At 38.2% G+C, this 23,635-nt stretch overlaps 1 protein-coding gene across 1 annotated transcript in view; it reads right to left on the bottom strand.

The window, feature by feature from the left end:
- The window catches only part of ATP8A2 (ATPase phospholipid transporting 8A2), a 240,413-nt gene that overhangs the window by 13,014 nt on the left and 203,764 nt on the right, over positions 1–23,635 (bottom strand). The window contains exons 34-35 of the mRNA XM_053456407.1: positions 13,996–14,084; positions 9,589–9,693 (exon numbers count right to left, since the gene is read on the bottom strand). Coding sequence (XP_053312382.1) covers positions 9,589–9,693; positions 13,996–14,084 — 194 coding nt within the window. The remainder of the gene's footprint in view (positions 1–9,588; positions 9,694–13,995; positions 14,085–23,635) is intronic.

Raw genomic sequence — 23,635 nt, 5'->3', positions numbered from 1 at the left:
TAATGATTTTGGGGGTTTTACCACATAATGGAGCAAATATGTTAACTACAGCTTAGTCTAAATATGGAAATATGGAGGTAAAGCGACAACTTAGGAGCCCCACTGATCTTGGTGATCAATCAGCAGATGTTGAGGATAGATCTATGTAAATGTCACGTAGATCAAAATGCTAATGTAACTTAGTTTTCAACACAAACAGTTGAAACAATTGCATTTTTAACCGTGAACAGGGAATGTATTGCCTTCCTTTGTTACTACAGGAACAAATCTTGTGTGATTCGGGGCTCTTAAATTTCCCTTTATCAAGACATTTTAAAAAGCTGCATTGGTTAAATTAATATTGTAAAAAAGCAACTCCTTACAACCAGATAACTCATTTAAAAAGAAAAAAATGACTATTTGATTAATAACCATTGTTCTAGGAACAAAGTCCTTAATCCTAGAGAATATGGCTTCTCATACCTTCCATTATTACTAAGCAGGGTCCTTTCAGGACCACAATAAATAGAGTAACTCCATTAAATGGTAAATATCTTTTTGACGAACGACAAAACAACTTGAGTGGCTGACGGCCCCCTCTACACCAGTAGCATTCAGTCCATTGTGTCTGGTAATGGAGATTTTTGGAGTTCATATGAGTTGAATGAGATTAACATCTAAAACATGACATTTGATGTTTTTTTCCCTTTAGTCTCGGCATAAATCTTCAGCCAATGAGGCTGCATTTCAGGTATGTTAAAAAACCCTTATACAATACTCTTTGTTTACGAGATGTGCGTTGGTTTGAAGTGGTGGTGGGGGGGGAAGAATTAAGTTTCTTGGTCTTTGCTTGGAGTGAGATCTCCATTACTTGCTGTCTCTGTGTGTACTCAAGAGAGCCCATTGAGTAATCAGGCCGACGTAAACTCTTTATATGACCGGCTGCTCGATGCTAGGGTCATGGCTATTGAAGTGACTAGATAGGCATCTGTATTCATAGGCTCGGTGAATAGGAAGAAAAGCGAAATAACATACCTCAATACAATGACAAGACTAGCCATGCAGCAAGTCACTGAGTAGCCTGAAAACTCAGCAAAAAAGCACTTAAGTGAAAGGGAATCTCACGAATAATTGTGGCCCTTGTTAAAAGAGACGGAACAGAGAACATAAGGAGTGACTCCGCTTCCTTTAATCTAGTCCTGACATTCCCTGCCGCCCTTAAACCCCACATAAAGGAACAAATAACTGTCTTTTTCTTCAATTAAAAAGGGGAATTTAACATAGTTTTGTAGTTTTGAGTCACCGCTAATGATTATTTCATTAAGCATTGGGGCTTTGTGACAAAGAACATTCTGCAATAGCTTTGAACTGAGTCTATGTACATAAAGGCTAATAACAAGAAGAATTAATAAGCACATTAATAGACTCCGGCACAATAACTGTACAAAGCACAGAATGCCCAGATCTACCTTAGTAACATAAGGTATCTGTAAATTAATCTGGCCTTAAAAATATTACAAATGCTTTTTAAATGTATAAAAGTATTATATTATATATATTATATATATTAAATTATACGTTCGCTTTTATTCTACTACCACTGTAAAATTGGTTACTATTTGGAACCAATATGCACACAAGAAAAGATGCCTTGGAATCAATGCAAAATGCATTAAAAATTAAAAAATGTCAAGAGTAGAATGTTTGTATAAGAGCACGGAATAGGAACCTGAACTGAAAAGCTAACATTCTAATTTGGTGAGCTGCACAAGCCAGATAGGTGATAGAAGATGCAAATATCCAAGTATAATCATGGATGAATAATGTGTGTGTAAGGTAGGTTACCATGCATATGAGTATTTGTAATATCTAAAATTAGCTTTAAATATACATATACGGCATTTTTTATTATCTTTGTTATTTATGCGTGCTGAGATTTATCTTATAGCTATCAGTGTGAATAATGACATATATGATTCACATACATTTACAAGACTCTTAGGAATTTGCAACATAACAAGTTGACAGGAGAGTGTATGTGAATTGTTTTTTGAGTGAGTTTCTCCAATCTTCTGCTCTGTACTTAATCAAAGATTAGACAAGCACCATGACATCTCATGAGTTGGTGGAAGAAGACATTCTTGGCTAAGGGCTAAGTCCTGATGTTTGGGTCCTGGGGTAAATCGGCTTGTAGCATGTGAAATATTTTCCCACATAATCCTTCTGGGTCATGTTACAATTCTTAATTCTTGCAAAAAAAAGTCTTTAATTCTATCAGTATGTGCCAAATTACACTCCCAACTAACACAAATAGCGCTAAGGTCCATTACAGGCCACTGCTGTCTTGAACTTGCCAGTTATGTAGAAAATCAAAAATTGAAACACAATCCAGAAAGCAGAAAGAAAACCTTTACCTATAATTCTCAGGGGCAGCTATAAAGTTTAAAGGTCCACAGGTGAAATGCCTTGTAGGTCCCATTGGTAAAAGGAATTCATTGCATAAAACTAATGATGCAATTCATACGTTCACATGAGTAGACTTTTTTTCATTGTATTATAGAGGTCCCTTTCTTCCTAGTTATGATGGGGCCCCAAATACATAAAAGTCTGCTTAGGCTGATTATATGGTAGTGCCGTCTACACAGGGCCTTTATAGTGAGTGATATGGCTTCAGAGCCCCCCATCTCCACATTGACAACCTCACTGAAACTATAGGGCTGTAGGGAATGTATCATGTTATGGACCCACTGAAGGGAAAACAAAGCTTCTTCCACAAGTAAATAAATACAAATAATTTTCAAGGTTTTCTTAGAAAAGTAAAATAAAATTAAAAAAAACTGATTTTAAGAATTGAAGAAAATCAACAGTCCCGCAAATCTTGGATCTGGCGCAACAAATCGTAGGATTTGACTTTTGGATGTTCCTAGGAATAGTAATGGATGCGTTTATAAGTTCTGCCAATTAAATAGTCACACACATGCACAATGTTGTTATTGTCAATATCCAATGAGATATATATCTACATCTATCCATGTGTGTCTGAAGAGGGCCACCCCAGGAAATCACCCCCCTGGGAATTTAAATAGGCCCGCTGGAGCAGCAGCTTTTATTGAATTCTGTACACCCTCTGCTTTCAGAGTGGTTTGATCTGCTCTATCTCTAGCTGGTCTCCTCTGCTTCACTCAGGCAGCTGCTCCTTTACAGACACAGAGTCCCCACCTGGGCAGACATAGTGTGCAGGCTGCAGACACAAGGTGGTTTATTTCAAACATGGATAACACTTCAGCTGTTGAGACTACATTCCCTATGACTCTCAGCCAGTCTGGTATGTTAAGTATCATGGGAAAGTGAGATCTCAACAACTCGAGTGCTAAAGGTTACCTTTTATATCATTATGGATAGGTACTGCAGCTGCTGTGGAATGCACACCTCATGATTCACAGCCATCCATTTGGTTGGCTAAACATCATGAAACATGTAATAACGGCACATTAAGTGCCACATGTTACCACGACCGCCACAAGTGTCCTATTTAGTACCAAACCTTTATGCCTCTTTTTACCACCCCTAACTACCCACTTTTTTTGTAATACTACAGAAAGCTTCACTACACAACATAAACTTTTCTTGACAGCAACTCCAACGATGTTGAGCAGCAGCATTGCTTGTTGATTATTATGGGGATAGGAGCTGTAACTGTAGATTTGGCTTACCACCCAGCTATTGCAATCTAAAGTTCTCATGTTGTGCAGGTTCATGATGTTCTGTTCGCTACTATCATGTGATCACATCATTATTCCTATTAATGGGTAACTAACATTTGCCTTCCCACAAGAAACCCCTCTCCTGAGCCAACAAAGGTAGGCAATGGGGAGGAGGTAAGGCGGTATTGAGGTGGGAGCAGGGAAAGATGGGGAGGAAAAAGTCCTATTGATGCCCATGTATCTGTGTATAAATAATGAAAACATATTTATAAAAATCTATATGATTGCGCACTTCCAATAGTTAGATGCAGAAGGGGAAAATGGTGCACGTGCTTTCCACAAAAAGAACTGGACCCCAATCTTTAATGCAGAATGTCCTCATGCCAGCCCTGCATGCAGCATGAAAAAGCATCTTATGGATGCAGAACTCATCTGTCATTTATATGATTTTGTATTTATATTTATATAGGCGGTGTTATCTATGAGCGGGCAGGGTGTTGGTTTATTTTGTTTGTTTCGGCCATGATTAATTAACATCCCCCTCTGTCTGGGAACCGCACCGTAAACAAGCAGAGTTGATGATGAGGTTCTAAATAGCCCGACTAGATTTTACAATGTTTGCACACATTTCAAATCCAATCTTTATTTTTCATGTACAAATATTGTTTTTCGTTGTGTAAGTGGTGCCAATCAGTCACCCAGTTTAAACCAATTACATACCCCTGGATGCACACATTTGTCACACAATCAATTTAACCTTATCTGAAACCAAACATTAAACCAAATCGGTTTAGTGGAAATAGCTGGCTGCCAAATGAGAAAATAGTTTTTAGACTTTTTATTAATTTCTTTTTTTAATTGAAAATAGTGCAATATTAAAATGTATTTTAATGTTATTGTGAATTATATATTTCAATCTCTTAAGTCATTGGTAAGTCCACGTAAAATGGCAATAAAGCCGTAATATAAATATTTTATTTAAAAATAAAAAACACAGAAGCACGGCTCTATATTTTGATGTTAGTAGGTTGTCTATTCCAGTTTATGCATGTTCTGCAAATAGACTATTTCTCGAAATGTGCCTCTCATATACACTGACCTTAAAATCGGAAGCATTACTGTCTCTTTAAAACCTACAGAAAGCATCTGTGTGTACGGAATATAAAGTGCTATGGAATATGATGGCGCTATATAAAACAATAAATAATAATAATAATATTATATACCAGCAGGATACGAGCAATTGCCCAGAACTAGAGAAAATGAACTAAGTTTGCTATGACATCACTGTGTTGGCCAGGCCGACTATGCTAGGCTTTTTCTCTGAATCCCATGTTACTGACCAGCACATGCAAAGTGCTGCCCCCTACAGTTTGTGGGATGTATCAACTCACAGGGGGAAATCGCTTACATTTCACATACTTACCTGTGTCAATCAACAATACGAGAATTTTTTTCATGTCCTGGAAAATATGGCTAATGCGGTCCTCCTAATCTGAGCCCATATCCAAATGAACGGATATCATGGAAATTATTTAGGTTGGATAATAGACTACATGGTAGAGAAAACCCTTAAGCTACAAGCACAACAAGGATCTGAACAACTCAATTGGTCGACAGTCGGGGGCTCATCTGCCATCACTCAATGAAGTACAGGTGCACTTCATTGGTTGATAGCAGAGGAGGCCCCTGCCAGCGACCAATAGAGTTGCTCGTATGGACATTTAAAATCCTGGCACCAAAGCTGCTCAGTAGTGCGTATCGTGTTAACCCTGTATTAACCCCTACAAAAAACGGCAAAAAACGAAGGAAAAAAACAAACACGAAGAATATACACGAATATTCGCCCGAACCGAACACAGGAACAGGCGAATATTCGTGGAATACGAAGATCCCCCCCCCCCACGAAGACAAACACGAAGACGAACCAGAGTTGGCCGGCGCCCAAGTCTAGTGATAACTCCTTTTGCCTTCCTCTTTTCATCTCTCTCTCTCTCTTTCCACTTTTGCAGCTTTCCTGAAACACCACCAGTCCTCTTCTGGCCACCATCTTGACACAAGCACTAGTCCTTGTGCTAGCAGGTACACGTTATAGATTAATCAGAATTAAATTTACACAGGTTTGTCCATCCCAAAGGTCAATTTATGCTGACCCACTAATGTTCTTCATTTCAAGTGCAAAATACATTTAATTGGAATCCTTAGAAATTGAACACTTGTTGAGAAATAAATCTCTAGTGTGGGTATGTGGCTCACAAAATCTTTTAGCAGTGGGGCTCTACTGGAGAAAAACTGCTTTTAGTTAAAGGGACACACCGGCCACCAATTTTTTTAGATTAAAAAAGAAGAAGATTTTTCATGCCTTTCAATCCATCTCTAATATCGGAAGGTTGTCTTCATAGCTCCCCTTCCATGATTATCATTAAAGCAAAGCATATTGGGGGCCATAACAAAGTCTTTCCCTGTATTATTCAGATCAGAGTAGTATAAGGCACTCATTATAGGAATAGAGTGTGTTGCGGAACATTTGTTTTTCTCATGTCTGGGGTAAGGAACACACACTTAAAAAGCACTATTACAGGATCTGCAACACAAACACAGATTGTGTACATTCGGATTTGAAAATCCGATCTTCACAAGACTTCCCGTTTAAAGGCCAGGTTTCTTTTCTTCCGTTTTTTTTTCTTACTTTTTGTGTTTTTTTGAAACTACAGATTGATAATGAAACGATTTCTTCTTTTGCATTATTTGTTAAGGGACACTGAAGGAAATAAAACACGCTCTTTTATCTTCGCTAACCAAACCGAGTAAAACCGACTTCAAACGCCATCGCAATGTGGCAGGTAATCTGGGGCCTCGGCTCCAACGTGTAATTACAAGCTGTTCCTTGGTTGTTTGCTCACCTCCTGTATATTTTAGCTCTCAGCGGTGTCCTCTGAAAGTAACCAGAACAACTGCCATGTTTTTATAATTAACAAAACATCATTTCGGCTCTCAACACTGCGAAACCCTGCAAATAGTGGGACACCTTGCATGGCGATCTCCATAACCGGTCCTTGATTACCAAGCAAGACAGCGCCAGCTAATCAGGACTTGAAACAAGACACATGGGAGGTATCTATTTCTGTATACCAATGTCTCTGTATTGTAAACAATGGCGTACTCTCTTCCAGGCGAACTAGGCTGGCACATGCTGGGGCGGCAGCCACCGGCCTGCTTTACTATGGATCGATCATCCTGTTGGGTTACTGGCCTCTCCAGTAGTCCACAACTCCAAATGGGCTAGTTGGGCCGCAGCGGTCATGTTTATAGTCTGTTTACATTTTGCTGTGATGCTGTTACTGACTGCGTATGCTGTGCCCAGTAGATAGCTGGAGCGAAGTATTATTGCTTGTATACGTTTAGATAAGGCACGGCTATAATACGGTGTTTTATTCTCTGTATACGTTTGCAACGACATAGTGATAACATCGCGTTTTATATGCTGTGTACATTTAGCTAAAGCTCAGGTATAACAATATGCTGTATGGCTTGTATATAATCTGTTTATAAGTACATACTGACACAAGGCCAAATCAAAACGCGGGTGTTAAGTGTAAATGAGTAATTCTGGTGCAAAGAGCATACAAATGCCAGTGGTTGCTATGGTTACGCATCACTTTACACCAGAATGTACCCTTGTGGCTTTTCATGTAGTATACACTTTACGACAATGCATAGTAAAAACATTAGGGGTATGTATACAGAGCATGGTTTCCATGGTGACTGCCCCATCATCACTTCCCAAAACATCTCTTTATGTGCATTTTATCTAGGTTATGTTACGCCAATGGATGTACAACATATTGTATACTTTACTGCAAGGCAAAAATAGTTAGAACAATGAATGTACCTGCAGCATTATGTTTTATATGTTTTACTGTAAAGCACAAGGTTTTATCATTTTATACATACGCGTTCCTGATGAGATTTGGGGGGATTATTCTTAATACAGCTCAATAGTCATTACTAATATACTTGAAGCACATTGTAAGAAGCAGTAAGGCTTTGATTACTTGTTTATGTTAGAACACAGAACTATCGGAAATATCGGCAGGGGGTCCCTAACAGGATTGGGGGAGAGAGGCGATTAGCGCACAGATAAACACACTCCATGAGAACTGTAGGGTACAGATTTAAAACACAAACACGCTTTAGAGCGAAATCCCACTGCACCACTCATCTCCTTGAGACCCTCCCCAGGGACATGCAGCATCGGGGCAGGTGTGAAAGGAGCCAAGACGCAAACAGAGAGGATGAAAGGGAGCTCAATTCTGAAGAACACTCTGGAGGCCACACCATGACACATACTGCACACTCTAGCAGATTTAAGCACTCCGCTATTATCTAGATTACAGATGGACCACCCAGCAAATCTGGCAGTAATTAGGATAGAAGAAGAAAAAAAACAAAGTGCTGCGGAGGCCTGGGAGGTAGTGGAGCGGAGGTTACATCATATCCATGCATGGCTGGTGAGTATGAGGGAGCTCTGCACGCAAGAGTAGAAATGAAAGTCTGCGTTGAGAATACAGCAATATAAACATCAAACGTTGAACACGATTACCCAGGTTTGTGGTTCCTTGGCCAACGTAGGCACAAGATGACTGAATGGAACATGTTAAAAACACAATCGCAGAGATTCATATAGGCAATGGAGGGAAAGGGTTAAAGGTAAAGGCAATCAGTCATGAAAAAAACCTGACAAAGTGCTGATTTTAAGCATTAGGTGTAATTAGGAGGCGTTTAAATGCTTTCGCTCTGTTGTAGGTCACATACAGCTAGCATGATGATTATGTGCAGTTTGACCCGAAAACTTTAACCTCTGCAATGCTGGGGAGTACTGGGGAGAATATATCTAATTGTCCATAGAACAAGCTGGAGGTTACTAATGTTCCTAAGTAGCAAAAAAATAGTGGATTATCCATAACCAGAATTAACTCTATGTCAGTAATACAATCATTTTAATAAATAATGATTTTATAGTGTCACAGAAATAAAGAATTTGGCACATTAAATTTTCATTTGGTCATTTTCTTTGTCTTATGCCCAGACAGTTATGTATTCAAAACATAACAGCCCCAAATGTACAAGACAGTTCCAACCACCAGGCTTCCAGATATCAGCCACCCCAGCAAATGCTACATTTCTTGGGACTGTGGGCAGCTTAGAATGCATAGTGCCGGAAGCAGAACACAAGAGTAGTCGGGGGTTTGTGTGGACGTGGCCAGTTAAATGGATCATTGGAAAGCTGGTAAATGTATAACGGGGCCTGACATAGAGGAGAACCTCCAGAAGATACACACTTACATGTAAACATACACTTCTGTTTCACAAACGCACACAACCCTTTTATTGCTGTCAGGGTCATAACTTCCATGGGACAAGAAGGGGCACACTTGAGCCACCTTGGGGCAATGACCTTGCTCTTGCTTTGCTTCCAGAAGCGGACGTAATGTTAGCTTGCGGCAGGACCGCCAATCTTGCCCCAGGTGGTCAGAACCCTAGTTGCGGCGCTGGCCCCAGTCTTGATGCAGAGCTCCTCCAAGGTGGCGGAGGGAGCTGACAGCTTCTCGAAGCTCTATGACTAGCTGCCAGATGTGGCTACACAGTGCAAGGATATGACATATTTGTGCGTGTCGGCAAATGATTTATAACAAAACATTCCTATTTTACATCATTTTAAAAGGGGCCTTATCACTATAGCAACCCACAGAATCTTTCTTATGAATGGACCATTTTATAGTCTCTATCGTGATAACGCAAATGTAAAACTTTGCACATAAAAATGTTATACAAACTATAATATAAATATTTATAAATACAATCTATGTAGAACAAAACATATAAAAATATAACTTTACTTTACCTTTTTCCATTGGAGTCCCGAAGGGCCGCTTTTCCCATTTCTTTAGATCTGGCCTCTATCTCCTGAACTTGCTCCAGTAACGTCTTGCGACATGAATGCTTTGCCCTGGTGGTGGCACATAAACACACGAGTCATGGGAAATTGTATTAGAATGTTAGTCTAACTATTTGTTTGCTGTTAGATTTTTAGTATTCTGGAATATTATGATTACATTATATATACATACTCTATACCCCGGCACAATGGACAAACCGGACATAACAAGGAGTGCTTCACATAACAATTTGGACCTACAGACACAAAAGGTGGGTAGGCTCCCGTTCCAACATGTTTACCACCTAGAAGGAATATAATCTATTTTCACGTGTCTATATTCCTTGGTATACTGGGCAAATATCAGTTACAGGCGCTGTATTAATAACTTTAAAATTCATGGTAGGCTCTAGCCAGCTTGTGATCTGCTTCTGAATCCACAAGGTACTCCAAAGAGCTTACATTTGCTTATACGTTGAGCCCCACAGCATACAGAGATCCATTTGTATTAAAACTCGCCATGTCCTCTAGCCATGTCTTGGCATTCCGTGTTTAGTTCTATTCTTTGTCATGTGTTTAGGTAAATATTATCTGGTTTCATTCATGCAGGGTTTGAAACATTAACCACACATAATACTCATGTAAATATTATGTTCCTCTGCGTCTGTAGAAAATCTGCCGTTCAATTGTCATTTTCATAAAAAAATGACTGCAGCTGAAGAAATTATTTTCAAGGACATTTCTTTCAGTTTTGGGGATTCCAGATACTTAGAAACATAAAAAGGACAAAATGTAGTGGAGAGTCTTTTTCAAACGTAGCATAACATTTTCAAAGAATTGTGCTATTTATTTTAGTAACGGGGTAGAGCATAATTGCGCACATCAAACGCTAAACCTCAAACTATACCCCTTAATTTTTGATCTGAAAAAATATTTTTCTTTATTTCCTCAAATTTGTGAAAATAGTACCTTTTGTTATTATTTCCTGTAACCCACTGATAACGTTCTGTGTGAACCAAGCACAAACTGGGCTCCATTGTATTCAGTCATTTATTAAAGGTGTTTTTTTACAATTTCATTTAATATAAACACTGTGGACTTTAGAATGTTTTTATACGGCGTGTGACTGTGTGTTTCTGGCAGGTAGATGCACACAAACGGACTGGATCAGCCACACAAGCAACAATTACAGTTTGTGGGAGACACCAAGGGCACCTGCCCAGTGTGCCAGACGGCCAGTCCAAGCCTGATGGTATTTATGAAGAACCTCCATTCAGTCGGTTTACGGAAGAGTTGGCCTGTCCTGTTTTCCATCCAGCCATTTGAACCTACCATGAATTGTAAAGGTGTCAAATCTGATTAAACATATGTAACATATGAATTATAAGTGATAGAATGAACATTATAATTCTGCTATAGGACCTCTATTAGAAACAGTTAAGGCTGTAGTATATAGTCTTCAATTACTATATACTACAGCCTTAACTGTTTCTAATAGTTAAAGTTGTTTGATTAGTTAAAGTATTGTCTGCGTGTCAGTGTATGGTGTTAAAATATGTGTTAATGTATGGTGTGAGACTGAATGGAGATGTTTGCATATAGTGTAAGAGTGAATGATCCAGGGAGGCGGTGCGCAGAGCAACATGCCGAGAGCAGGGGACCAAACAGTGAAGAAGACGGAGAAGAAGACGGAGATTTTCAGTTTTTGCTGTATTCTTTCCGATATAATTCTTTTTGTGGATTAATGTCGGCTGTATGTTGTAGACACAGCTCTCTGAATGAAGCTCATGTGCACAAAGTCTTATTATATTTCTACTTATACTGACAGTGACCCCACTGATACCACTGATACCCGTCCCAACGAAGGGTGATAAAATTCACCCGTCTGATATTGATGCTGCGCTACAAATATAGGGGCTTGGTGGTATAATCTGCACCATAATAACCAGGCGGGGCTAAACTATGCTAATTATGTGGGATGGGCAGAGGGGCGGGGCTTTGGGACAATGGGTGTGATGTACCTGTCCTGAAAAGTATCCCTAGAATTTTTCAAATGTTGGCAACAATTTCCATAAGAACGGTAGGTGGTCAAAGCGCTTGATTTAGGCGTAGGTGTTTAGAAGATCCAGTGGAAGGTGGACATGCTTTAATTAAGCCTGTTTCACCATGTGGCTACACAACTAGGAGCGTATGCAAGGTCCTATAGTGCTGCATTATTTAGCTCTACATCCAGGAGAAACTTGCCCGGTTGGCTCTTCGTGATGTATAATTAATACAGAGAAATGAGGCGTCCAGTGAATAACCTGGGATGGTGCCCCAATATTCCACTTATCATCACAAAATCTTTTAGAAGAACAATCTCACCCCTGCTTTCAACATTTTGTGTTAACATTCTGATGATGAATCACCTTGTTTAAATAATCTTGGGTTTTCCACTGGGCTAATGTGCCCCAAATTGCTGAATGTATTTCCTACTTTACAGCCTGTAAGAGCTAAAAGGTCTCCTGATGTGGTAGCAAAGGCTGCGTTTACTAAAGGTTATCCTGGTAAAACCGGTGTTATTGTTACCCGACAACTACTAATCCATCTGAGTACAGCTGATGATTTGCGTCCTACTTACCAGCCAAGACTGTGAATATATTGAGTAAATCCATCTTGATAAGCTTTGTTGCCTAATGTTTTACAAGCTCGTTACATCAATTAGTTGGGAATTGTTATGGAAACCTTGTGTAAAAAGGAATTATTCCGACAGCAGCAGACTAAGCTATGTCAACTTACATTTATATAAATCAGCTGTAAAACTTTTACTGTTGGAAGTCAGTGAAATAAACATTATGTTTGGTTTATGTTAAATATTTACAATCCATACCTCCTAGTTACTTCTTTTACACGCGTGAAAACATTTATGTGTAAACGCTTTCCCCAAATAATTGGGAGTGAAATACGAGGTCAGGTTTTACTCTTTAAAAAAACAGAAATTGCTAAATAAAGCCGTAAATGATATACTGCAAAAATCAACATGGCCATTGGTGGTGTACGTTATGTCGCTAAACATGTCATAGGTGCATGAAACTGAGGCTGGAGGCGGAGCAAACGCCTAGGGAGTAACAGCTAAGAAGTGTTGGGTGTGCTTGAGCCACCCGGCAGCAATGTGCCGGTGCCTTTTAGCGCTTCCCTGGCGCTTCCAGGAAGAGGAAGTGACATCAGGACAGGGTGCAACTGCTGATGTTGCTGTGGGCATCAAGAGGCCTTTATTATAGTTCTGCATAATTTCGCCAATTTCCCACACCCAAAAATATCTAACGCTGGGTGGGAAACAGGAGGGTGTAAAGAAAATATATTCATAGGGTACAAAAGGGGCATGAGTGTATTTTCATGGTGCTCATATAAATAAAAAAACAATAATAATTTTGATGTGTGTTTAGGGGACATACGAAACCTTGAAAAATTATTCCATCTGTGTAGCTTTAAAAAAGTAGCAAAGCTTGATTCATTAATCTTTGTAAGGTCCCATGAACACCGTGTAGAAGAAAATATCAAAGTACGGTATTGTTTCGCAGCGACTGTCAGCTATGTAAATATTTTCACACACAGATGTTTCCTTCAAAACACTACTTGCATCTGCACAGTTTATTTGGTTGACTGTTTGACGTTTTTCGATTTGCCCCAAGCAATGGATTTGATGATATAATTTATTTCCAAAAATAAATAGATACAATAAAAAATAAAGATCTGTGGCACTATCACTTGAAATAAATAAAAAAAAAAAACGCTAACCAATGTTATAGCAGTGGGACATAAGGATTTAATCAGGTCATAACCGATCTGTTTTTGCAAGACTGGATTTTGTAAAACTCATTTTGAAAAAAAATATTTTTATTGATTATTTTGGGGATATTATTCTCACCATCATCCGTGTTCACCAAAGCTTTGGACCTTGTCAGATTTACTAAGCACAACTAAGGCATATTTGAACATATTTATAGCGCCCATATGGAGATTATTGGCCATAACCTAATTTTTAGCCAGCCTGAGCTGTAACATGGGTCAGGTTTTCGGGAGCTCCAAGGCTTTTGGTACACCAGTGGGTCATTCAAAACTTTGATTAATCTATTGCGTATTATGTAATTATTTATTACCAAACAAGAAGAATATGATATAATACCACAGGCTCATTTTTGTCTAAAAGTGACCGATTTATGTTTAAGCGTTCCACATATACAATTAAGCGAGTGCCAATTTCACACATGCGCAACATGCAAACACAGACATTGAGATCCATAGTAATATAATGCGATGGAGGAGGTGGTCCAGAATCCCCCAAAATGACCCACAATTATATAGCAGAACACTGATTGACAAAAGAGTACTTACGCTCTCCATACCACATCCCTAATTAGACATGCAGCTGGCACCAGCAGTAATCCAAGCCAAAAGTATCCACACTTTAGCACCATCTCAGCCTGCGAAGACAAGAAACATACAGCTCACTAACAGCATGGGGTGCTTCGGGGGGCTTTAGACAATAATACGTTTGGTATAGTTATACATGAAACTGATCATTCATGTCCCAGAGATATTTCCCTTCGATACAAGTGGCAATCATTTAGCAAAAAAAGAAAAAACATTATTGGTAAAGTGATCTATAGGTTAGGAAAAATTCAGTAAATACAGTAGTTAGTTTATTCACATTTTTAATGTGTCATATTTATTTAAAAATACGTCTGAATTTTGTTTTGCTTAGAGACTAACATACATTGATGTTTTAATTAAGTGCTTGAAAGAATAAAGGCAGAGAAGATATTTAAGCCATGAAAAAAAGTACTTAAAACATTAAACATCTCCAATGATTTTAGCTGGAATTCTAGAATATTGTAGGGTAGATGGCTCCTTTACCAATGACACATATAAAACATATGCATAGCATAGCTACATTAAAGTCACGGCTATCTTGAGAAAAGCACTTTCTACGAGCATCCCCTATGAGTATTGTGTTTTGTTGAACAGGACCTCGCCATCCAGTATCTGAACCACACAGCAGCCCCTAGCTTTGCATATTTCAGTTGATGTTTTCCAGCCCCTGAGCTTAGGTGCCCTAGGGTTATGTGGCACTCAACATTAGAAAAGAGACATCAGAAAATATATAATTTCATTAGGTGCCTTGCAAAACTCATGTTTGTATAGAAATCAACTGGATTCAAAGGTGAAGCTAAAAGACCAAGTAGCAATCCATCCATCCATCCCTGCAATCCATCCATCCATCCCTGTAATCCATCCCTGTAATCCATCCATTGTTTCTTTTAGAAACGGCGCACATTGACTCTCCCAGTAGCTGCCTCCTGACATCAGTATACGCCGTAAGTAAAAGCACCAACCCTTGCGATTGGGGCACTGATCCATGAAAAAGAGAAGGGCTTCATCTCAAAGTATAGCGTTTCTCCCTCAAAACATTATGCTTTCCTACAGGGAAAAAAATATTTATACATGTGCACATGACTGGTCCTTTAAGCACCAAATGGCTGAAAATTGCATAACATTACATTTTATTTCTAGAACGCCAGAAGATTCTGTAGCACTAATATAATAAGGGTGATCGGGCAATGAAAGTGTTAACCAATGTGTGTAACGCGAGAAGAACATTTGCTGTCATTTTCAGCGCTAAAGTGTGTTTTTCTTAGCTTGCTGAATTCCTTGCCTGAATCTGGTATTTTTAAACTGCATTAGTGATGTAAATTGGAGAAAGGAATTTTGTAGTCATAACAGACATTTTGATTTTGTTTATGGGTGGCCTTTTTGGAATGGAATCATATTTAGCACGGAGTTGCCTGTCAAAGTTTCCTTTAAGACGCATGACAATGGGCAGATGTTCCCACATCCATCTGTCGCTTTGCTGGGTGTTAAATCCTTTTGCTTGTTGTCAAAGTGACAAGATTGTCGTAAAAACATTTTGTTCTTGTATCAACTCAAGTCTTGGAGCTTGGCTGCTGTGCTCCAGTCTCTTGTATATAGAAAATAAATCTGTATTTCCCAATATCCTTGCTCATTAAATTCATTTGACTTTAGGGTGAAATGTGGGTAAAAAGAGTATTTTTGAAGATTTAGCAGACATCATGCTACGAGAAGATTTAATTTATCAGTATTAAAAATAAAAATAATAATGTCATTGAAATTAATTCAATGAATAGAACAAAATAAATTAATACCAAAATAAAAACCGATCATGATTCTACCAGTGTATAATACACCGTACAATCTCATCTTGGTATTACACAGATAAACCTATGGACTGTCCTAAAAAAAACATGTTTTTCTATTACATGATCGATTACATTAAACAAATCGCAGAATTCCCTGCAAACAAATCATTAAAACAATAGATACCCCACAAAAATGTATTATTGGGAAATTATACTGAACAGGGACAAAAACAGGACACAACGGGGCCGTCGCTCCAGGCCCTGGGCTCCCAGCCAGCGACGTGATACTACATGTCTATGAACAAAAAGGAATCACAGAAAAGGTAGGGGAAAGTTTGATGAATTGTTATCATTGGGCTTTAGGTCCTGGTTGCTGGGAAGTCGCCGTGAGACAAAGCCAAGCTCAGCTGGACCATAAATAAGTTATACCCACTATATATCTATAACAGGAGGTGCACCCCAACACAAAATCTTGGGAATGTTCCTGTCTCTGAAATAAGTTTTTGCTTATACATAGATATTAAAATAAAATCTTGAATAATGGGGATCCTAGATTAATTGAGAAAAAAGAGATATGACCTACATGGCACTTGCAGGAGTAAGAGCAAAGTAGTCCTCCTGAAAAACGTCGGAAACCTTCTCCTCTTGTGTCCTACACCTATCACGAATCAGCTTGTCAGCTCACCCGTCACGGGGAACACTAAGGCACTGTATTTTTACTTTATAAATTAGGACCACCTAGAAATTTCACAAGTGCTGTCAAAGGGTGGCAATGACTTTGAACCGCCGCCTTAACCTGGAGTCATATTTAAGAGGCGTCTTATAGGTGTAAGGCTTTCTGGTCTTGTGCAAAGTCGATGAGCCGTGCTGAGTTTCAGGAATGCCTGCCACTTCTGATGGTTGGCTGCTTTTCCAACACAGTGTTGGAAAACAGCTTTTTGAACATAAAACACAAGCATATCAACTGTTAAACTGCTTAACCGCGTGTTGATGGCTTTACGTTACTGGAAGGGAAATCTGCTTTACATATTAAGTTCTGTTCCGTCTGGATTCTGTCCACTTTGGGTCCTATCAAACTGCAACACAAAAGGCACGCCGATCCTCTCGGGGAAAGCGCGCAGGTTCTGGCACACACAGAAAGAGTTTATTTGTGTAACTTTTTTTCACCGCATCCTTCAAAGGGTCTATTATACTTTTTAATAGCTTTATCCACCTGTGACTCAACGGATACGTTGAACTCCTTACAATAATAGCTAATATGATCCTATCTTGAAGACACTCAAGGGGGTATTATTAAAAAAATGACATTTTTATAAAATGTAACAAGTGTAACGTTACTTTTACATCACAATACAACCAACGTGGGCCATATTAAATGTGTTGTGGCTGTCAGGCCTTTTTATATAAAAATCACCTTTTTTCTAGAAGTAAACGTACAGCAGATCATTAACGGGTAACCACAGGGACGGCAGTATATCGCATGTTATTTTAGTTTTTTCAATAATTTGCTGTATTTAAGAAAAATGCATTAATTTTATTAAAAGGCTCAATGTACATTTGTATTTATTGAGCGCTAATAGATTTACTTGATTTATTTAGCGCTTTACAGTTAACAGTATAATAGAATGGTATACAATAAATGCTTTCATATTATTATTATTATTTAATGTTTTATATAGCGCCATCAAATTCCGTAGTGCTGTACAATGGGTGTGATAAGTAAAGTAGTGTACATACATAGTGACTGTGGAAAAATGGAATATTTTAGGAAAATCACCTGAAGAGCTTATAGTCTAAGTATATGTTAAATTAAGCTCTGTGCGATTGCGTGGCACTATATAAATGAAAAAAAAACAACAACAATAGATTGTAAGCTCTTCCTGTAGCAGCCTTAACGTATGTTCATGTTATTATTCATTTTGTAGATTGTCCGTTTTCATGAGCTGGCATTCTTTTTACATAATGGAATAATCAGTGCAGACTGTGATGTTGCTTTTCTTTTGCAGTGGATATTTCAGTACAATAACTCAATCAAAATGTCTAATTAATCCTTTCGGGGCTTTCTACAAATAAAAAGCACCAAAAACAAAGGATATAAAAAAAAAAAAAAAGGTAAAACTTTGCATTTTTTCATGAACATGTTGTACTTTGAAAAAAGGTAAAAAAAGATGAATAAAATCCCACTGATTTCCAATGCAAATAACTAATTGTCAGCAGTTGTATCTGTGAGCAGTGAATTAGCATTCTTCACGTACAAATCTAGGCAGCCATGTTGGTAAGCCATGTTTTTTTTTTTATAAGATTGCATGAAAAGGGCAGGATTTTATTACAAGATACAAAATGAATTCCAGAATGTGAATAGCAGAATACAATAAATAAATACATCATTTATGACATAGCTTTCCTATACCATTTGGTCTACTTATATTCTCTAACATAACATGCTGTTTCATGAGTTTTATGTACTAACGGACGATATGTGTCTAGTTTATGTACAGTAATTGGTTGGTAAGTATGGGAATGAATCTGCTGAAAAAGAACTACCTGCTGCTGAATTGAACACTTTCGTTACTAAATGTGGCTTTAGAAACATGGAGCTGCGTTCAATGACCCATTCAACTCCCAGGGCACAAATCCAAATAACAAGCGCTAACCGCTCAAAGCCCAGCACACGTTTACTGAGTGTATCTCCTAACCACGACGAGAGCTGATTCCAAGTCTAACCTCTGCCAGCCCAATAAGATCAAAGCCAACATCTGGGCACTCAATTCAGATGAAAGTAATTGTCAAATTAAGCTCAATTTAGGTAAACAAGCCGTAAAAAAGTGTCACACCCCCCCCTTAATTTAGTCTTGCTATAACCAATATTTGTTAAGACCGCTGATTTGTTTTTGTTTCTGTTAAGCCAGTATTTACTCAGCGTTTGTTGAATTGTAAATTAGAGTTATGTAGATCAGCAAGATTTATGTATTGCAGAGGTAGCCTGGATTTACGTTATCTTAATAATGAAATATGTACCAGCACTGAAATGGTAAAAAAAAGTTCCTCTTCATAATAGGGTTTAAATGAGCAATCTATCCTTATTTGTTAAATGCATTTTCTATGAACTCGGTGCATTTTTCTGCATGTAGATCGGTCTTTATTTATTGAAGTAAAAAATGAGACTCCTCCCCCAGCTGCTTCTATTGAAAAACAGAAAGCATACTTCAGTACACTTCTTGCACATGCTCAGTACAACTTACATTCTCGTTGAGTTTTCATTCCAGTAATTTTAATAATTGGTGAAATGCCAAGATAAAAAAAGATTGATTCAGGGTAGCGTTGGTAAGTGTAGGGGGCCTGTTTGCCACCTTGCCTGCTATAATTTTATAATTTTGGGCCAACATCTGAAACATTTGCTTGGATTTTATTTGCAATTCACAGCATATCCACCAGGGAGTCTAGTACAGAAACATTTGCATCTTGACTGGATTCTTTCTGTTCTCCTTTTGCTGGCCTACTGTGCGTTCCCTTTCTGTAAATGTGTTTTGTTTTATCACTGGGCCACTTGCCACTGGGCTAATTGTAGCCACTCTTCCCCTGAAACCTTTGGTTTGGTATTTGAGTGTGATTTATTTAGTCACTTGTACATTGAAAGGTTTGATACTATCATCATTACTGGGAGACTACCTCTCCTTTTTTATGCATGCCCTAACCTGACTTAAGTTTTTATATGTTTACATATAATATAATGTTTACATATTGACGATCAGCATCTACTGTTTTGCAGTATGTGTAAGGAAATCACTTATCTAATCAAATGTATACATCCCCCATAATGCAAGGAAGCACTTTATGGGTGTTGTCAGCAAACACATAAAAAATAGTCCTGGAAAAAATGGCCAATATGGCCACCCTACTTTCACGTTAGCTGTATGATTAAAGACAGACCTCCTCGTTGTGTAATTATTCAATGGGAAATATCCTATACCCAGCTCAATTTAATCAAGCAGGTATTAGAAGGACCGACGTACCTGGGAACTCTTAGGATTCCAGCCTGAGATTGGAAGTATTTCCTACTAATCTAATGGTCTTAGAGTAAATGAACGGAAATTTAGAGGTCACACCATCTAGGGTTACAAACTCTATTACAGAAGCCTTACAATCATTTGCAAAGTTCCCTACATGGAGATTATTGAGGAAATCACAGTCAAAGACAATGCAAAAACCCGGATATCTATAACGTAATAGGGGTTCCTAAGTAGACTGAGATCACAGTGTACAAATTTGTGTCTGATTATACAGAATCTGTTCAATTAGACTCTTAAAGGTTAAGATGTTCCAGCTTCTCCAGGTCAGCTGAGTTAAAAACTTTCCCAGGTATGCTTCACCGACCCTTTGTAAGGGAGAACCAGAAATAAAACAGTAGACTCAAGACTGGCTTTTCTAAGTACCCTCCTTATAGCTATTTATCAATCACCCATTCTTCTAATCTAGGTCAATGTATAGCGTCATCTGGTTCCATTTCCTTTCATAATACGCCATTTAAATAGGACAATCCAGAAGTACACTTGAAATATAAAGATATACATAAACCAACACAGCATAAAACTTTCCCCCAATATGTGTGTACAATGGTTTAGCAAAAAGTTCAAAAAGTTAGTCTTGTGGTCTAAGAAGACATCAACATCTGTTTGGCTCCTCCTTCTTTTTCTTCTTATTATTAATATAAATTATTGTTTTATTTATATAGCGCCAACAATTTACGCAGCGCTTAATACAATACATAAATTCAAGGGGTATGACAAGACGAGAATTGACAGACTAAGACAAACCGATACATTAGGTGGAGAGAGCCCGGCTCGCAAGCTTACAATCTTGAGATTAGATGTTTTATGCAGATCTGGAACCGTCGCATTCTAGTTAATGATTAAAATTTTTACACCTATATACAATATATTACTTATGTGTTTATAACAAATAGCGTAAAAATTGCTATTTTATGTTGTGCTGCATGTGGGAGCTGCCAGTATCACATGCTTTAAAGGGGCGACTAAACCTAAAATATGTGCCATTGATTTAAAGAGGAATTTCAGGGGCGCAGCAAGAAACTGAAGATTATTGTGTTGCTTATTCCATGTAATCAACATAATTACAAAAGTGCCTGATAATTACTGACAATTAGGAAAAACATTGTGATCAGTCAGAGGCATTTATGTTTCTTCTCAGTTGCACCTAACCAGTGTTATTATTATTATTATTATTAATTGTTTTATAATGCCATCACATAATGCTGTATAATCTGTCGAGCTCATATCGTACCCATTTCGAACCTTTTCACTAAAGCAGAGTAGTGTACTCTCAGACCTAGGAAATCACCAGCTACTTTAAAAACATACATTCTTCCGACGATCCAATGCTTTCAAAGTTTTATTATGATATTTCAATGAATTGTATGCATTATAGAACTTTTGTGAAAAATATGACAGATTCACATTCTATTATAGGAAAGCTCAGGAATATCAGTCAAAAAAGGAGAAAATGCTCAAACACAAATACAACATTAGAGTAACTTCCAAAGACTAAAACATAATAAATAATTTATAGAAGCAAGACTTAAAGCTAATCACAAGGATCCTACAAGACCAATCCAGAGAATCTAGTAGATGCAAAGTCATTGTATCCAGTAGGCAATGTGTCCCCAACCGTCTGTTCGGCTTGTTACACAATAGTGATCACATTTAAGGGAACGCCTAATAGCTAATGGGTCCACATAACAAGCAATGGTAATTGTCCCCATACTAAAATGTTACAAAGTAACAGAGAAATTGTTTACATGAAGTCATTGGCCCACAGCCCAGAATCAGCAATCCTAGCAGAATAAGGGATTTAAAAACATGACTATCTGTACAAATAAGAACCACACGGAAATGTGGATTCTCCCAAAACATAATAAAGTGAGTAAAAAAATTACCTATCAAATATGATAACAAAAAGCTGGTGTTATCAGCTCCATTGGACACCCCAAAAAAGAGGGATTTGGGTGTATGTGCAATACGGTTGTAGTGATGGGGGTTTTAGGCAATCTATACTTCATAAAGAGAATATTTATTACATTTCTTTATTATTTTAGTGTGAAATGATTACTGAAAAAGATTAAAACAAATATTGTGGCCTTTGTTAAAGTACAATAGGTAACAAACAGGCAACATTTTGAGTTTTGTTTTAGGCGATGAGCCGACTCTAATCCCATAGAGCTGCAGACAGAGAACTGCAAGTACTAGCAAACACGACTTGATGATGTGTGCGTAGAAACATTGGTGTTTGTCTAGAAGGTTACCACAAAATGTTGCCGTGTAGAATTTTGACCATTAACTTAAGCGAAGTGTAGTTTCATATATTTTTAACATGCCATGACCTTTTCTGAGATGGTCCTCTTGTCCTTCTGACATCTGTTGCAAGGCCAGCCCAGGCCAACTGTGAGAACTTGGAAGTATCTGCTGTCAGTCTTGGCACAGATGAGTAAACATAGCGCCACTTGTGTTGGACTCCATGTGATTTCAGCTGAAATCTCCAGACATAAAACTAAATTCACATATGAACCTTTCCAAATGTAAAGGAAGCACCTGTTTATCAACTATACAAAATAAACGGCCACAAACATAACACAATTTGATTGACAGCGGCAGTGAAACTTTGAGGCAACAAACAGACAGAATTCCCTGCTATCTGTACCATTGCTGGCAGTAAAAGCTTGTTTATCCAGCACAAATAATTCATGTGGATACCTCAAGGGATTCAACATTCTGAAGATTTCTATCCGCACCGTCTATAACTGTATTTCCTGAGTCTTAATAAAGTCACGCTATACACTTTGAAGAGACAGTTAATGCTAAACATTGGTCCTGAGGTGAGGCGTCCCACCAACATGATAGTGTTCTGCTCTCCACATTTAGTGTGGCATCGTTGGAACTCTGTGCAAATAGAGAAGTAGAGGCTATGAAGGGGCCACTAGCCGTCAATTACACCAAATAAGAAAGAAACAGTTTCAGGTGGCTTCTTGAGTAGATATAACATAATATCATTCAATACTTATAGAACAATGTCAGTATTGAGTCATATGAAGTCTAATAGCATCACTATACAGAAGAATTGAAACTATGCAAGCGTGTACTGTCCTTAACACATGGTAGCATTTCACAACAGAAACCACACAGTGGTGGCCTAACAGCTGTTGCGATGTCTTAAAAAGCAGCTTGAAAGCTTGTCCATCGTACATTTGGGCGCAGTCCTGACAGGAAGTACAATGGAAGTATCTTTCTAACCCGCTATTTTGTTTAAGTAAGGGTCATGTGTACAAAAACGCAGGTGACATTTCACCATTTCCAAGTGCATGGCCAAGGTGCAAATGTTTAACTTAACAACATAGAACACACAAGTGCAGACCTACAACCGGTGCAATACACAAGGGCCATACGGACAACAACAGTAAGGGACACGTACTTCAAGACAACTCCCCAAACTTTGGATCTTATTGAAAGGAAAAAATAAAGGCCGGAATATAAGATGAGGGAAAAAATCTAAATCATTGTTTCCCATAAAACATTGTTTAATCATTACAATGCCGAACAAACAGATTTTTACTGACACTCACTCATATGCACACTTACACTCTGACACTCACTCATACACACATTTATGTACAGTAATGTGGGGGTAGGACTGGTGTAGTAATGTGGGGTGGCAATTTAATTCATATTTCATGTGTACAAAATCTTGTACACGCACCGGCCTATCAGTCAGTGGCTCAGAGATGAGAAGCACCTCCTCCATGGTCC

This window comes from Spea bombifrons, chromosome 2, assembly GCF_027358695.1.
Source record: "Spea bombifrons isolate aSpeBom1 chromosome 2, aSpeBom1.2.pri, whole genome shotgun sequence".
NCBI classification, from domain to species: domain Eukaryota; kingdom Metazoa; phylum Chordata; class Amphibia; order Anura; family Pelobatidae; genus Spea; species Spea bombifrons.
This window is presented reverse-complemented; position numbering and strand designations above follow the sequence as displayed.